The sequence below is a fragment of the Mauremys mutica genome, chromosome 5 (genome assembly GCF_020497125.1).
Source record: "Mauremys mutica isolate MM-2020 ecotype Southern chromosome 5, ASM2049712v1, whole genome shotgun sequence".
NCBI classification, from domain to species: Eukaryota; Metazoa; Chordata; order Testudines; family Geoemydidae; genus Mauremys; species Mauremys mutica.
This window is the reverse complement of record NC_059076.1, coordinates 15954816-15973343: the sequence shown is the minus strand read 5'-3', so window position 1 is coordinate 15973343 and position 18528 is coordinate 15954816. Positions and strand designations below refer to the sequence as shown.

Sequence of the window (18528 nt, the reverse complement as noted above, 5' to 3'; positions counted from 1 at the left end):
CTCAGATGGACATTCATTTGCTGGATAACATAATGCTTAAATATTGTCAGGCACTAATGAAATGTGTTAAGTCTTTTTATACACAGGTGATGGAAGCACTACCAAAGGATCCTGTGCAACCTTGCCACTCGTTGGAACCAGGAGCCTGGGTCTACATAAAGATCCATCAGCGAAAGACTGCCTTGGCTCCATGCTGGAAAGGCCCTTTCCAAGTCCTGCTGACTACCGACACCGCTGTGAAGTGCCACAGACTGACTGATGGACCCAGGATTCTCGCTGCAAAAAGACCCCTCCACATCAGAAGAATTTTCCTATTGATGATTAGCCTATTCTTTCTTCTAGTTCTACTGTGCTTCTGGACAGCTTCTGGACAACCTCTCCCTTGTCCACTGACAGACCAACTGTGCCTTTAGACTTTTCTAGAAAAAGCACAGCTATTACAGGGTGATATGTGCTGGAAACCTCTCCCCTGTAGGATGCTACACCTTGATTGTTTTGGGAAGGCAGAAGAAGCACTCACTCCACTGACATTGCCAAAGTCCAGGAATTCCTGACTAAAAGGACATTGAGAACTGACCCTGGTGAAGAAACACAGAATTACATACTGGCAGGAAGAAATTTGTGGGACCCATGCTTGGGACTGTGGTATTAATTGGATTTTGGGGTTTATTCTACAGGCTGTGCCCTGTGTTCTGGATGAATCCTTCAGTATGTATTGCCCTCCCTAATTGGATTTTAACTGACATTGCCCTTATCCAGTTTTCTACATACCCAGATTGCTCACAAGGGGCTGCCATTAGATTAGCACAACAAAAGGCCTGGGTTATTTCCTCTGGACAAGAAGGGCATTGACCAGATCCCTGTGGGCTGGGGCCAATAGTGTTGTAGTCATTTGGACTATTCTTAAAGGCCAAGAACATGATAAGAAATTGGGGCAACTAGAAAAGGCCACTAGTCTTATTTTTGAAGCTCAGCTATCTTAAGTACAGGCTGGAGTTGGTGAGTTACATGTCATTTCCACCCTTAGTTTTATGACCCAGAAGTTACTGACAGAGATGGTATTGAATATCACTGAGGCTGGGAAGGCATTGCAGTGGGATCTGGACCAGACTTGGCCCACTGCCCTTACAGACACGTCAGGAGTACCATCTGATCTGTGGTCATGAAGACATACTTGGACACTTTCTGGATGGAAGTGTGGACATTCACAGTGCTCCTTCCAAGCATATGGACCAGTTAGGGGGTGTGGGCTCCCACATACCGAATCCTGCTGGGTCCATGGGGAGGATGCATGTGGAACTGAATTATTTACCGAGACATCTGGGAAATTAGACCACCTGGTATACCTACCTGATTTATAGACAGTACCCCTGGAATAACACCTGACAAGATATACTTATTGATCTTACCACTGCTGCAGGCAATTATATCATTTACTGGCCTGCAGATAGAATGCAGATAGAATGTTGCAAGTAGCTCTTAGATTTTAGGTATATTTTGATTGGACTAGAATAATGCCTGATCGGTTTCAAAATTTGCTTTCATTGTTACCTAAGGTTCAAAGAATCTCTGAATTGCAAGGGCAAATTCACTTGCTTTAGAATATATTTTAAGCTGAAAAGGATACCTTTCATACAGCTTATAGAATGTTTACTTTATGTACTAGGTATGTTGTTTTATGCTTTGTGATCAGAATTGTACAACAGCCCCGTTGTATTGTTCCTCTGGGACTGTTATTGTTTGTCGTGTTGTTAGTTAGTTTAGGATTATGTTATTATTGTTGTTTTTGAAAAAAAAAAAACATAATTATAGTTATAATACCTTTTCATGTTCATGCTAATCATGCATTGTCATTACGTCCCATGACGGTTGACAGGTTTGCTGTAGAATCTGAAGTCCATGGTTTCATGCGAATTGAGATTTGAAATTGTTTGTTGTACTAGAAGTACAAAAGGGGGGAGTGTGGAAGCCAGTAAATAATTAACAAGGATTTGAAGAGATCTTAATGAATGTTAGTTAGCAAGAGTCAGGCCATACTGTAACCTTAATGACGTAAGACTTGTAGGAGCAAAGATAGTGCGAGGCGACAGGACAGGAACTGTGTACAAAGTTATTACGACCTTGCAATCACTAACCAAAATGCAGGCTTGCTTTTTCTAGGATTGAGACAAATAAGATAAGCCTTTTTGCTATGTATAAACAAAATGTAGTTGTTGCTTTTTACTGTCTGTATTATTGTTAGAAATTGTCTGTAAAAGGTATAAAGGCTTGCTGTGATTGTTTACCAGTTGAGAGACCTGTCCAGGACTGGGGTGACCCTGTGTCCTATGGCACTCTCCCCCTCCATGGTAATTACTGGAGAAATTAAAGAATTTGATTTTGCTGCACCCAAACAATAAAAGCGAGAACTTACATTTTCTTCGACACCATGTACAGTATACTGTACTTTATGGGCGACTTAACAGATTTAAGGGTAATTTTGACTATATGCGATTTTCGCCTTACGTGCTGACTTTAGAACCTAACCCCCGCATAAGATGCGACTCCACTGTACTGCATGGATGGGTTTAATGGATACATTCTCAATACAGGAGTCTAATCCATAAACAGAGCACTCTGCTACGTAGATAAAGTGGTCAGTTTAAGGCAGGGTCTTCACTGATGACTGTCCCAGTTCTCTCCTAGGCTCATCCTCTGCAGGAGGTATAGATGACTAGGAATGCATCACCGGAGCCAGAGTCCGTGTCAGAGAGTCAGCTGTGGTTGCTCCTCCCCAGCTCACAGTGCCATGCCTCAGGGCCTGGTGGATTTCTCTCCAGAGGCTTTAAAATGTCTTTCCTTACGGGAGGACACTGAGCTCCACTTCTGTGTTTGGCATGGACCCTCTCGGTGCCAGACTTAGGCACTTGAGGTGTTGGTGCCAGCTTGAATACTGTTCATGCTGAGGTCTGCTTTGCTGCCATCTTCTCCATGCTAATCTTCAATATTGCTTGTCTACTAAATAGAGTGCTGGATGATGCAGACTTATCCACTAGCAGAATTCTGGAGCTCATCTCCTCAGCATCTGATGAGACATTCATAGATTGTTCCAGAAGACGGAGTTTCAGTCTTTCATCTTCTGCATTTGTGCAGAGAAGGATAAGCATACCAAACGTCTGCTCAGTATACGTGCCTCTCCTAGACAGCAGAGACACCTGCTGTGTCAATCTTTCAAGAGAATTAGCCCATCACAGGTTGGACAGGCTTGAAGTCTGTGGTACAGGGAGGTATAACTGTTAATACCCAGCCCAGTCAGGCCAACGCAGATCACAGTGGTCTATGAAACAGTCAGAAGAGTTTGTGAGGGGGTGGGGAAGATGAGATAAACTGTATTTTATCCAGAAATAGAAACTAGTGGTCAGACACTCCCCGGTTTCCATCTTGCTACCACAGGCAGTACTAGGGAACTGAAGAAGAGTCACTGCCACATCACCCATTAATGCCCTCCCACGGGAACATGAGGAGGCACAGGGAGATCCACACTGAATACTCAAATATTTGTCGTCTAAATTGTCCATTACTACAGACATGTTAAAAGCTGGTAACCGGTTTTGCACTATTGCTTCAGGCTGTGGTTAAAGCAGAGAGAATCTATGAAACAACTGTACACTCACCATCCGCCATTCCCCCAAACAGCAAAAACAATTGCCAATTTAAGTAGCCAGCTACCCCAGACCTTCTTCCCAAATGTTCTGATGTTGTAGCAATAGAACAGGGTTTTACCACCTATATGGTTTACAATTTTTTAGCATGCCACTTCCTTTTAGTATACACAGCCAGCACGTTCCAGAGAGGAAGAGAGCTGAAAAGATGGTCAATATATGTAGGAAAAATGGCAGCTGCCTGAGCTAAAGTAAGAAGGAAACTTATATGCCTGTTTCCTTAGAAGTCTGAAAGATGTAATTAAAGTTTGCAGAGATAAAACAGAAATTGTTAAAATAAATTAAGGTACATAAAAGCCCTGAACACTTCTCCTGACAGGAGAGCCAAGAAATAATATAGTAGATTTGAAAGAGGATAACAGAAGATTGTGCTTATACTGTTGCGCAAGTAAAAATGCAGTCATCCAGAACTATTAATGCTTATTCATAGAATCATAGAATTCAAGATCAGAAGGGACCAATATGATCATCTAGTCTGACCTCCTGCAAGATGCAGGCCACATAAGCCGATCCCCCCACTCCTTTAGCAAGCGACCCCTGCCCCATGCTTCGGAGGAAGGCGAAAAACCTCCAGGGCCACAGCCAATCTACCCTGGAGGAAAATTCCTTCCTGACCCCAAATATGGCGGTCAGCTGAACCCCGAGCATGCGGGCAAGACTCTCCAGCCATACCCTCTGGAAAAAGGTTAAGAATATCATATCATTAACCCATGTACTATTTACCAGTGCGGCACTTAATTAACCTATTGACTAAGCCCGGTATCCTATCATACCATCTCCTCCATAAACTTATCTAGCTTAATCTTAAAGTCATGGAGGTCCTTCGCCCCCACTGTTTCCCTCGGTAGGCTGTTCCAGTATTGCACTCCCCTGATAGTTAGAAACCTTCGTCTAATTTCAAGCCTAAATTTCCTGACTGACAATTTATATCCGTTTGTCCTCGTGTCCACATTAGCACTGAGCTGAAATAATTAATAGTAACTATTCTAGATTTATAATGCAACTTGTCAGATACCAGTCACAGACATCAGGAAAACATAGTTGTAGCTTTAAAGTAAAGTAACCATGCCCACAAAACAAATTTTCCACTAGAAAAAAGCTTTGTTTTACCCAAGGGGGGGGAAATCAATATTGTAGCTATAGTGGAAAGCAACAATGGGTTCATGAAAAAACTATTTCAGATTGCGTCTTATCAAAGTTTATAAACTCTACCCAAGACCTCTAATGCCATAAAACTTCCACAGCAGGGAGTTTCCCCAAGACTGATAAAAACAGACAACTTTTTCCCCCTCAAAAATGCCACCAAAAGGCTAAAGCAGCCAATATGCTTGTCCAATCTACTTCAAGAAATTCCCCTTCTGGCTTCACTTTGCCAGTGAAACCCATAAAATCCTCGGGAAAAGGATGGCTAATTATATAAGTACACATTTATCTACTCAAAGCACAAAACTACTGCTATTTGATGATTACAAGTAAATTGAGACAGAGAACCAGTTTTTATTTCAGCTCTAGGTTAGACAAAGAAATCCAGATGTGGTGATGGACAGCAGCTTGACCTTGAGACAGACAGCTGCAGCGCTTGGAAAATTTAGTTACCCCAGTGACAGAAACTTACCCCAGGGACCTAAACCTTCAGTTTCTGCAGATCATTCCTGTTAAACTAAAAGAGTTGGGGAATTATTTTTAGAAGTGCTCAACACCCACCAGGTCATATAAAAAAATGGGGTGGGGGTGCCTTTGCTTAGGCAAAAATGAGACTCAACCCTTCCTGAAAATCTGCACCCATGTTTCAAAAACCCTTAGAGAGTCACAAAAACGTTGCCAACATAAACCAATTGCAAACCCATGCAATATAGCCCTCAGGAGTCTGCAGGCAGACTGCTCCAGTTTGTTTCCCCTCATTTTTGTCAAGCAGCAAGAGATCAAAATTAACACTGGGGATACTTTTCAAAGTCTTGCAAGCTTCAGTGAATCTGTCAAGTATCTTGTCAATTCCCTACTGTCACTGAGGAAAGCTGTGATCAAGGCAACAGAGGCAGTCATAGGGAGTTACTTCTTGGGGGGGGAGGCAGGGCTCAGAATGAAAGCTGGAGAAGGAGCAGTAAAGAACCAAACCCCCTCCAAGCCAGCCAGGTGGCTTTAGTAATGGTGTAAAGTACCAGACACACGACCACTCACGCCAACCTGTAAACTCTGAGTGGTGCTGTAATCAGAAGGTTCTGGCGGATGTGTATGAGGCAGAGGGTCGTAAGATTTTTTTTTTCTCCCTTCCAGCAGCTTTCAGGGGTGAAAGATTTAATTTTATGTGTAGACAACTACTAGCCAGACATTTATGAAATAATGAGATTCCAGGCAAGGACCAGGAAAAGTATATGGGCAGAAATCCTAGCTCCCTCCTTTTCTGGGAGCTGGAGGTGTCAGAGGGGGCTGGAGAAAGGAACATGATTGCTATTTACTACCTATAACTAGTAGGATTAGTCTGTCCTGCTAGTAAGTGACTGGTAAATTACAAGTCAGGCACCACAGCTTCCCCTCCCCCGCAGACTAATTCTTCAACTCTACATTTGTAAGAGTCATATTTGTTTGAGAATCTGAAGTCCAGACTGCCCTTGGAGGGGAAAAAAAGACCTCAGAACAAACTCCTCATTGTGCTCAACAAAGTAGCACTGTAGCTGTTACATGAGCGAGACCATTTCTTCATTACTTTAACCAAAGGAACACTATAATAATGGTGGGCAAGGCTGTAAGTATACATAGATTTGCTTTACAATCTCTCTCTGAACCATTCCCTTCCCTATCTCTGTTTAATGTAGTGGTGTTCCTTGCATTAAGAGCTCGGCTGAATTAAGGTCAGGCTTGACAAAGCCCTGGCTGCGATGATTTAGTTGGGGATTGGGTCCTGCTTTCAACAGGGGGTTGGACTAGATGACCTTCCGAGGTCCCTTCCAACCCTGATATTCTATGATTCTATAGCATGCCTGGCCATTGGATGACAATTATTTATGCAATCATCACTTTGATTCAAAATAAAATGGGATACATGCAATGTATCCAGCCTTAGCTTGACTGTGCATTAGGATATAAAGTCCATTTCTACTTCAGTCTCAGCTGACAACCAACTTATTAATGCCATTGTATAGTGCTAAATGCACAGCTCTTTAAATGTTAAAGTGCTGTACAAACATCTGTCAACATAATTATGTAAACATTGTATCAAATTAAGTTGCTGGGTAAAATGGAAGTTGGAGAAAAGTGTGCTATTTAAAATGTGAGGGTTTCTAAACAAACAAAATTTGGGGGACCTTACGACCTGTGTTACATGGGAGGTCAGACTAGATGATCACAATGGTCCCTTCTGGCCTTTGAATCTATGAATAAATTCCACAGATGCTACACAAAACTTAAGAGTCCTATGAAACTTCAAATACTGAATAATCTGGGGGCAGGAATTGGTCACGATTATGGCCCAGCCCTTCAATCCATTTGATCATGGACTTAATACACCACTGCTAGAGTATTTGCTGTGATTAGGAAAAGAAACTGTTCCCATACAAATTGTGAAACTGGCTGACAGTACATATAGGAACTGCACAGAGAAAGAACAAATGCTTGGGCACATCAGCAGCCAGGGCTGATATTTAACAGGAAAAAGTTTTTCAAAAGAATAAAACCCAAAGAACTTTAAAAAGAGGATCTGGAAATGGATCTGCTCATTTGAGAGCAGAAAGGAAAAAAGGAAAACAAAAGGGAAATAGGATGCTACAAATTGTTAATACAGAAATAAAGAGGTACAAATGACAACTGCGAATACAGAAATTAGAATTTGTTTTAAATTCTGAGTGATCAAAAGTAAGTTTAATGTTGTAAGATTAATGCACATTTATAAAACTCAAGGGTGGTGGGGTTTTTTTTTTTAAAGCTCTGTTACAACGACTGGTTTACTTTTTCTCCTTTGTATGTCATACCATGTTACATCCAAAGTAGCATAAAATGCTCCCCATCCCTCACTTAACTATCATTCCACTAGGTACAAGGTGATCAAGCAGTTTGGCATTTTTCTATACTGAAACTTTTAGAAGGCTCACCATGGTGGCACAGGGCACAGGCTAGATTCTACAGATTCTCAAAAACAGTCAGGCTGGTTTGGGACTCCAAACTATGGCTCATCAACACCTCGTTTGCAATACAAAAGGCACTCTGTTGCATAATGGTGGGGCATGGGTGAGGAGTGTCTTTTTAGTTTGTTTATAGGCTTTTCTATGGTGCTCGGCACTGTGATAACTTAACTCACAAACATTAAAATGCTTATTCTCAATACCCACTTTTGAGGTATGGAAATATCCCCATTTTACAGATGGGAAACTGAGGCACACCAAGGTAAAGGCCAAAGCCTACATTTTCAAGTGACTAGTGATTTTGGGTGCCTCATCTTGACACCCGTTTTAAAGACTCCCCATTTTCAGAAAATGCTGGGAATTCACCTTCTAATTACATGCAATTAAAGTTTAAGTAGGTCCAAGATTTTTTTTTTTTTTATTTTATTTTTTTAAAGAGTATCTGACATTTGGCTCTTAAATAGCTATTTAGACAACTAAAGCTTTGACTACACACAAACTAGTACCAATTTAACTAAAAGTATATTTTTAAACTGATTTAAGTCAATGCAAATTTGTATGTACACACTTTTGGTTTAAGAGTGACATTTTAATTTTGGCTTAAACCTGTAAAAAAAAAATGAGTTAAACAAAAACTCCTCTAAAAGGTGTGAGCTTTAAACTGATTTAGTAAAACCAGTGCAAACCCCATTGAGGGCACTTTTTTCAGTTTAAAGAGAGATGTTACTCACCTTTCGTAAATAGATTTCTTCAAGAAATATTCCACTGTGAGACCCACATGTGCTCCACGTGCCTGAGACCAGAAGATTCTTGCTCATAGTGTCTGTTGGTCCATGCCTGCACTTGCTCACTCTACCAAGAGCATAAGGAGCAGTGTGAACCAATCCCCTCTCCAGTTCCTTTTCTACAGCAAACGAGTTACAATCCAAAGCAGCAAAGTGTATTTTTTGCAGGAGTAACCAACCCCTCATGAGAGAGGTCCCTGAAAAAGGATGGGGAAAGGTATTTTGGAAAGGCAGGGAGAGGGCACTCTATGGCATATCCAAAATGTATGACATCGGAGGAGCCATTTCTTCATTTTTATTTTTCTTCATGTATGAAAAAAATTGAGCCAGCTGACCAACAAATGGAATCTCAGGGTGGGAGAACATAGCTTCTGGGTCTGTTTGCCATTCTCTGAGGTCCCATCAAATGCATTTCTTTCCTGAAGGTTGAGGATGGAAAGAGAAAGAAAGGCGCATTCCGCCGTGTCTTCCATGATGGTTTGTACTCTTTTTGTAGGAGGTCTGAGCTGGTGAGATTGCTTGCTGAATTTTCTCCTGGGAGCTGAGGTGTAACTACAGAGGGAGAAGAGTATCATCACACTTGAGTCTTTTAGCAAGTGTAATGACTTGTCTGCCTTTTGGGTGAATAAACTGTCCTCTTCAAAAGTAAGTCTTTCACAGTCGCCTGTACTTCTGAGAAACTCTGAAGAATGAAGCCTGGACTCCCACTGCAACACAATGGCAGTTGCCATTGATCTACAGGCTGCATCAGCCAGGTCTATTTCCATTTAGAGGGATGATCTAACCACCAGCTTATCTTCTTTGATAAGGGCCTTGAATTGTGCTATGTCCTCCTGGGAGAGTTGGTCTTTAAATATCTCAAACATGGAATAATTGACAATCCTACTTTGCCAGTAGCACTTGATAGTTAGCTATTCGGAATTGCAAGCTTGTCATTGTAAATACCTTCCCCCTGCCAAAAGGACCAGGTATTTTGTTTCCTTATCCGAAGGAGAAGATCTGCTTTGTTGTTGTCTACTGCTTTGCAAGCCATCATCCGCTAGCAGCGAGTTTGGGGCAGGATGAATAAACAAGAACTCAGCTCCCTTAACTAGGACAAGGTATCTTTTCTCTGCACTTTTAGGTCTGGGTGCACATGTAGCTGCAGTATGACACACACACACATGCACACACACCCCTTAGTTGGCTCCAGGTTAACCTTATTCACCAAGAGTGCCACTCCACTCTGTCCTGCACTTTGTGTACTGTTCAGGAATTTCTGGGATGACTGGAATTTCTCAGTGGGGATCTGGAGCTCCTCAGCAACACATCTCAATAGCTATTGGCAGTGTTTGTGGTCATCTGGCAGAGATTGTGATGCCAAAGTGACTGCTTTGTCAGGAGAAGACAACAACATATCCCACAGGACCAGCAGTACCCCGGGATCCTGTTCTCCTTTACCTTCTTACAGGGATTCCAGAAGGAGCTCAGGCTGGTGTCTGGGAGGAGAGGGAAGGTGCAACACTCACTGAGACTGTACTAACTCAGCACAGTGTGTATACAGGCCCCATGGTCCCCGTATGGTCAGTGGGATGGGACCATCATGGGTTGTAGTAGTCCCCATGGCATGGAGTACCAACAGTCCCAGGTGAGAAATGCCTCCTTTTGTGGGACCAGCATGTGACAATTCAGCTGACTTAGACTGAGTCAGGGAGAAGGTTTTCCTCTTAGAGGGGGATTGGAGGGAGTCTTCTCTAGAACGTAGAGCATGCCTTTCTTGAGTAGAGGAATGCTTAGTTCTACCTCCTACTCACCTCAGAGGCAACAGTACACCAAGGGATACATTTCTTGAAACCTCTGCCCTATGTACAGAGGGTTCTGCCCAGCCTAAGTCAAACTGGGGTCTTATCTGCCACCCCATTAGATGTTTCCTAAGCCTTAATTCTCATGCCTGGCAGGTGTGGCTGAGAAAGAAATGGCAGATACTACACTTGTCAGAGTTGCACACTTCACCCAGGCAGTATGGGAACCTCTGGTGGACATCAGGGAAAAGCTCTTGGGCAGGTGACGCAGCTTTTTATCCCAGTATCCTGGGCAGTTTGATGTCCATGCCAGGAAAAAAGGTGTGTGCGAGGAGCAGTAACCCCAGAAGGGGGCAGAGACGGACTCCCTAGTTGCTTACTGTCTAAACTAAAACAGCCAAAACTATCTAATAAGAAACTATTTTTAACTGTGTACAGATGAAGTCTAAAGAAGAGCTCTGAGGACATTGGAGCATTCCATCTCAGACCACATGGAGGCAAGAAGGAACTGGAGAGGTGACTGGTCCAAACCACCCTTTATAGCTTCGGTTCAAAGCATAAGAAGAGAACGAGCTCAGGCACAGACCAAACAGACATCCCTAACAAGAATCTTCTAGTCTCAGGCACATGGAGTGCAGGCCTACCCCACAGTGGAATGCACACAGGGACCAACACTTGAAGTGGTTTGTTATGGTTCAACTCAAGCCAAGCTTTAAGCAAAACTGAAATAAGCCACCAAAACAGCAGTCCACACAGTCGCTTCCACTAGCTAAAGTAATTTAAACCTGTGCAAAGCATGTGTAGACAAGGTCCAAGACACTTAAATCAAAATAAAAGTGTCTACACATAAAAAGTTGCACTTCACCCAGAACAATTTAATTCAGTTGAACCAGTGAACATTTGTGTTTAGAGAAGGCCTAAGCCAGTGACCTGATTTTCAAGGGTGCTGAGAACTTAGCATTACCTACACAGTCAATGGGAACTGCTTCGGATTTAGTGCTTTTGAAAAACAGGGCTTTTGGTAGGTGCCTACATAGAGATTCAGGAGCTAAGCTTCCACCACCTGTTTTTGAAAATATGAGCAAGTCGCTTAGACTGAAAGTGATTTAGAAAGTCTGAATCCTAGTCAGGAAGAGAACCCAGGTCTCCCAAGTCTCAGACCAGTATAGACCACAAGATCATTCTTCCTATAATGGCTTTCTAAATCAGAGCCGGCTCTAGGTTTTTTCCCCGCCCTGAGCAAAAAAAACTTTTGACTGCCCCGCACCACAGCTCTGGGCTCTCACCCCCACCCACCACTGCCCACACGCGCCCACACCCCCAGCCCTGGGCTCTTCCCTCTCCCCCGCACCTCCTGCCGCCACAACCCTGGGCTTCCCCCACCCACCCCTGCCGCCACAGCCCTGGGCTCCCCACCACCAGTGCTGACTCCGTCCACTCCCCCCTCGCCTCCAGTCGTTCAGGCGCTGGCAGAGTGGGGGTAAGCAGCAGGGCTCCCAGGCCACACCTCAGCCCAGGGTCCCTTCAGCCAGGGCTCCCACCTCCAGGACCAGCCGGAACCCGGGAGGGCAGAGCCAGGGGACAGCCCAGCAGGGGGCTGAGGAGCCGGGGCAGGGCAGCCCCAGAGGGAGCAGAACCCCGGAGAGCGGGACACGGGATGGCTGGAATGCCGCCCCTGAAAATGTGCCGCCCCAAGTATGTGCTTGGTTTGCTAGTGCCTAGAGCCTGCCCTCTTCTAAATGACCTCTTCCTTGCTGCCAGAAAGGATACTGAGCTCGCTGCAGTTTGGGACTAGTCTACACTAAAAAGGCTTTTCCAGTATTGCTATACCAGCAAAGCCCACTAGCAGAGGGCCAACGTATACCAGCAAGAGTTCTTTTGCCTGCATACTTAAACCATCTCCCTTAATTATTTAGCTATAGTGGCAAAAGTGTCATTTTGTTAGCATACAGTATGTCTACACAGGGTTTTTTGCTGACATAGGTATGTCAGGTCAGGAGGTAATTTTTTGTATATTCCTAACCAACATCACTCTAATGGCAAAACTTTGTAGTGTAGACCTGGCCTCAGAGCTAAGCAACTATATCCAAATCTGAGTCAAGGTTGCAGCACATCCACATGTTCGACTAAAATTATAGTTTATCCTGCATAGAAGAGTTCTTGCAGCTGTGAGGGGAAAAAGTTACCTACTATTTTGCTTCTTTGAAGATATCGCTCCCTGGGATTCTCTCTACCAGGTCCTGGCCGCCCAGCTGGGACATGGCCCCTGTCTTACAGTGGGATCTTGTGCTCCCAGGCTAAGAACCCTGTGAGTACGGTATCTTTAAAGAAAGGCATGATACTAAAATATTCCCTTCAGCACAGCATATCCAAACTACTGCAGCTGAAATTTAAATCCCTGTCTAAAACTACAAATGATTCAGAAGCAGAAGTAATGACTGGTTACAAGAGCTTCATTAAACCACAGGAGGAAAAAAAATAATGTTAATCAGGATTCTATTTGAAACAACCTTCCCCATAAACAATTTAGAGAAATGAGCAGACAAAAGCACAAAAAACAAGGAACAGACTTTGCATACCACAAGAGTCTTTAATCAATATATACAAGGGGACATTTCACAGTGGAACAAGGCTTGAAATGCATACTAAGATTTACTTGATCAGTATTTCATTTACTATCATGACCTAGGTGGTTTAGGATAAAAAATGCTGCCCTCCCCACTCCCCCAAACAACCCACTCAATGCTGCTGTGAGGCACTTACCCTGATTCTAATACCAGTTTATTGCCAAAAATAAGTGCCACAAAGGCTACTGCAGTATCTGCATTTAAACACAAACTTTCAAGTGCTCATTAGAAGTAAGTAGGACTGTCAAGCGATTAAGAAAATTAATCGTGCTTAATCACACTGTTAAACAATAGAATACCATTTCCTTAAATACTTTGGATGTTTCCTACATTTTCAAATATATTGATTTCAATTAAAAACACAGAATACGAAGTGTACAGTGCTCACTTTATATTTTATTGATTACAAGTATCTGCATTGTAAAAAAATAGTATTTTTCAATTCACCTAATACAAATACTATATTGCAATCTCTATCATGGAAGTTGAAATTACAAATGTAGAATTATGTACAAAAAAAACTGCATTAAAAAATAAAACAATGTAAAACTGTAGAGCCTACGAGTCCACTCAGTCGTACTTCTTGTTCAGCCAATCGCTCAGACAAACAAGTGTGTTTATATTTGCAGGAAATAATGCTACCCGCTTCTTGCTTACAATGTCACCTGAAATTGAGATCAGGTGTTCTCATGGCACTGTTTTAGCCGGCGTTGCAAGGTATTTACATGCCAGATGCGCTAAAGATTCAATGTCTCTTCATGCTTCAACCACCATTCCAGAGGACATGCGTTCATGCTAATGAAGCATTCTGCTCGATAACCATCCAAAGCACAGCAGACTGACGCATGTTCATTTGCATTATCTGAGTCAGAAGGTTCATTTTCTTTTTTGGTGGTTCGGGTTCTATAGTTTCCATATTAGAGCGTTGCTCTTTTAAGACTTCTGAAAGCATGCGCCACACCTCGTCCCTCTCAGATTTTGAAAGGCACTTCAGATTCTTAAACCTTAGGTCCAGTGCTGTAGCTATCTTTAGAAATCTCACATTGGTACCTTCTTTGCGTTTGGCAAATCTACTGTGAAAGTGTTCTTAAAATGAAGAACATGTGCTGGGTCATCATGCAAGACTGCTACAACATGAAATATTTGGCAGAATGGGGGTAAAACAGAGCAGGAGACATACTATTCTCCCCCAGGGAGTTCAGTCACAAATTTAATTAACACATTTTTTTAAATGAGCATCATCAGCATGGAAGAATGTCCTCTGGAATGATGGCCAAAGCATGAAGCGGCATACAAATGTTTAGCGTATCTGGCATGTAAATACCTTGCAATACCAGCTACAAACGTGCCATGCAAATGCCTGTTCTCACTTTCTGGTGACATTGTAAATAAGAAGAGGGCAGCATTATCTCCTGTGAACGTGAACAAACTTGTTTGTCTTAGTGATTGGCTAAACAAGAAGTAGGACTGAGTGGACTCATAGGCTCTACAGTTTTACATTGTTTTGCTTTTGAGTGCAGTTATGTAACAAAAAAATCTACTTTGCAAGTTGCACTTTCACGACAGAGATTGCACTACAGTACTTGTATGAGGTGAATTGAAAAATACTATTTCTATCATCATTTTTACAGTGCAAATATTTGTAATTAAAATATACACTTTGAATTCAATTACAATACAGAATACTATATATATGAAAATGTAGAAAAACGTCCAAAATTTAATAAATTTCAATTGGTATTCTATTAACAGTGCGATTAAAACAGTGATTAATCGCAATCAATTTTTTTTAGTTAATCACTATTAATCGACAGTCCTAGTAATAAATTATGAAAAACAAGCAATAGATTCATGTTTTAAAATATGCCAAATCTGAACATTCCCGTCATCCTTAATAATTAATATTAAGAGTTTGACAAAGCAGCATATTTATCATGGGACTTAAATTTCACAAAGTATGGATCCTTAGACATTTTACATGTAGACCAATACGCAAATTCTGCCCTGATTTATCTCCATGTAACCTCAATGACTTCAGTGGGATAGCACTAAATTTATGTCAGGCAAACTTTCACCCCAGGACTGTTATTCACCCAAACCTAGTAGGATCTTTGAATTTTTCAACTCCGTATCATGTGGGAGCAAATATGAAACAAGTGAAATTTCAGGTTTCTCCTGCAGTAAATGATGCTTTAAAAATAGGAAAGCTTCAATAACAAATTCTTACATAAAACACATTTTATTAGTACAGAGGTAGAAATCAGTTCTCCTGCAGAACTGAATATATACCTTCAAAGATATAGATCCACATATTTGCTTACTAAAGAAAACGATTAAATATCAAAAATTCCAATTTCTTCTAGAACTAAAATCAGTCTTTAAAAAATTGTAGTACCATTTTATAATTCAAAGATATAAAAAAAGATTATGCATAGCCAATCTAATTCCTGAAATAATACAATGAGGTTCATTAATGAGTGAATGATTTTTAGTTTGTTGAACTTGAGTAGAGAACAAGCACCAGAAAAAGATACTTAAAATTTATAAAAAAACATTTACTGTAAATGCATTTCATATTGACACAGCATTTCCAAATGAACTATTACAAACTCAGTATAAAGTTTAAAAGTATCTATACACAAGTAATTCTGGACAAACACAGTAACTTTGAAGCATTATTATTTAAGCTCGCCAAAGCTGATTAAAAGTCAATAAGAAACTGGGTCAAGGTATATCAACAGGATTTGTTTCATTACCAAAAAAGAGGGGCACAATGAATTTATGGACGGTAAATAACTTGATACACTCATCTAATATATGTGTATAATTACAACATTTTACTCTATGGATACAACAGTTTTGATTTTTATTTAAATACCTCTCAGTAATCCACTTAATCTTTAATGCATATGGATATATATTCCTCTTTGGTTCACATGATACATAGGCACTTAAATATTTAGCTTAATTATGGAGAAGGAGAAAACAATGTGTTTGATCTGGTACATTATAGTTCACACATTCATCTCCTCTACCTCTAACAAAGAAAGCAAATGACACATTTTAAGCAAAAATATTTTATACGTAATAGGAAAAAGAAGTTAACCCCTTTCAATCAGTTGTCCAGGGAATGCATGAGTCCAGGTATCTTTTCATTTGAATTTATAATTCATTAAAATTATTATGGAGATGTTAACTCCATTGTTGCCAGACTATACACATATCTCATTATAATTTCCAGAACTAGTTTAACATTGATACCAAATGTTTTCATGAATATAAATTGAAAACCTTTTAAGCCAAAAATGATCACCCAAAGCTCCACCTATTTAGAAAATGTACATTACTGATAGAACTCTTGAGCATATTGAACTTTTGAAAATATCCAGAGTAAGGATAAAGGCTATTCTAATGCATTTTTGCTTGCAAAACTGGAATTACGGAAACAAAAAAGATTAATATGAACTATTATTCCTACTCACTTTCATATTCTACAAATTACCAAGGAATATATTGCTTAAAACATCAGGCTTAATCTAAACGTAAAAACAAATATAGGAGCAGTGAAAAGCTAACACATAGGTATTCCTAGAAAGATTGAATTAGCATTTTGGAGATACAGCTAGAAAAGGGAGTTATTTACTTAATGAAATAGAATCTTTATAAAGGAAGTCAAATAGAATGAGGCCACAAATATTTTCAAAGGTGGAGAGAGAAAGCAGTAGTAGAAATTAAGTATCTCTATTGCATATTCAATTCAAGGGTGGATTGAAATATTGATGAAATAAAAGAATAAACAGCACAATCAGTTTTCATTCTGCAGAACAGCTAGAAGCTATAAGAATCTTACTGCAATGTCAGCTCCAAGCACACACAAGGGCTCCAGAAAATGCTCATTGATCATGCAGCACCTTATAATGCGCAGGGGCCTCTCTCCTCCCTCTTTCCCCCAACCCCTCCCACAGCGGTATGATAGTAATTGAGAATTCTCAACACCAGTACCGCACATGTTAAAGAGAAAATAATCAATCACATCCTTGGCCTTCCTTGGAGTTGTTAGCCTACAAAACAGATCTGGAAATCTAACTGGTATTTAAAAAATCTGCAATAACTCAATATCGTAGTCTAACCTAGACCAATTAAACCAGAAATGGTTATTTCTTCCCTTCATCTTTAGACTGCATAAAATTCAACTGATAAACATTTACTCAGTGACAGACAGAAAACATAAATATAGTTTCTCTTTAGAGATACACAAAGGAAGAATGAATCATATTAACAATTGTGATCCTTTAAAACAGTAAAATACCAAATTATATATTTTCATGCTCTGACAAGGAAATCACCAACATTTAGCATTTCAGGATTTATAAATATCCTAATTCTCTTTAAAAACAAAAAAAGTGTTGTATTTAGCCAGATAACTATTTCCAATCTGGACCAAAGTATAGATAGCAATTTAGCAACTCTCATCATTTACTAATTTATAATAGATACAAACAAAACAAGCAGTTTCTTTAACCAGCAATATATAAGCAGTTTATGTAAATTAATTGTGTAAGACATAGGATACTAAAGCCTTTGCAAGCTGCTTTGCAGACCCCACCTTTTAATGAGTTAATCTAAAGGTCACAAGCACACAGGCGTTTTATGAAGTCTGAGGTTCTTTCTTTTATTCCTCTCTACCACGCACCCCCGACTCACAATTTATAATCAAACAAATGACATGCTAATTCAGCTAATTTAGTAGCCATCTGAGCAGCACATCTCACAGAACAAGGACTGTGTGCCTTGCTTAAATGCCTAACTGCTCCTCCCCTCCTCCCTCAACTGAGTAATTCGTAAGCATATTCTTGTAGATAGATTTCTTTCTTCTGGCTTTCAATTTCATTGCAATTTGTAAATCAGCTCCTACCTCAAGAATGTCTTCTAGAACATATGCTTCCATCTCAGCCTCTGTCTCCACCATGTTTTATCAAACTGCCATGTTTCTTACTGCACTATGATTAGATCACTGCCAGCAGGAACACTCCTCTGTGTCAGCAAGGGAACAGGAAATGGAATGTTCTATTACATGCCTGAAAGAGGCTTTACTGCTTGCAAACCAAGCACCTACCAACTGAGCAGGGGTGCCTGAATATGCTGTTTAAAGTCACAGCAGCCCTCTTCTGGAAGTACCCTTCAGATAAATAACCTAATCAAAGGAAGTAAGCAAGCCACCTTATTTTACAACGCTATCTTGAAAGCATTTATGTTTCAGATGCATTCAATGTCTTTATAGAGGAAATCCAACCCGTCAGCTTTCCTAAATTCACTAAATCTAAGGGGTGGCAGTTTTGTGGCACAGAAATTTATCTGGAGCAAAAGTTTATAGAGTAGAACAGATGCTGTATCAGTGCAGCGCTTACTGAGACATTAATGCCAGGCTCAGGCAATCCCAACATAGTAAAATTAGAATGAATCCTTCAGGAAAGTATGGAACAAGCAATCACCCTGATTCATATTCAATGAATTAAGAG

At 40.7% G+C, this 18528-nt stretch overlaps 1 protein-coding gene across 4 annotated transcripts in view; it reads right to left on the bottom strand.

The window, feature by feature from the left end:
• Positions 1-18042, bottom strand: part of ANKRD17 (ankyrin repeat domain 17) — a 119665-nt gene extending 101623 nt beyond the window's left edge. For all 4 annotated transcript variants that reach the window (XM_045018795.1, XM_045018796.1, XM_045018797.1 and 1 more), the window contains exon 1: positions 17925-18042. In XM_045018795.1, coding sequence (XP_044874730.1) covers positions 17925-17978 — 54 coding nt within the window. In that variant the 5' untranslated portion in view covers positions 17979-18042. The remainder of the gene's footprint in view (positions 1-17924) is intronic.
• Between the last annotated feature and the right edge of the window lie 486 nt (positions 18043-18528).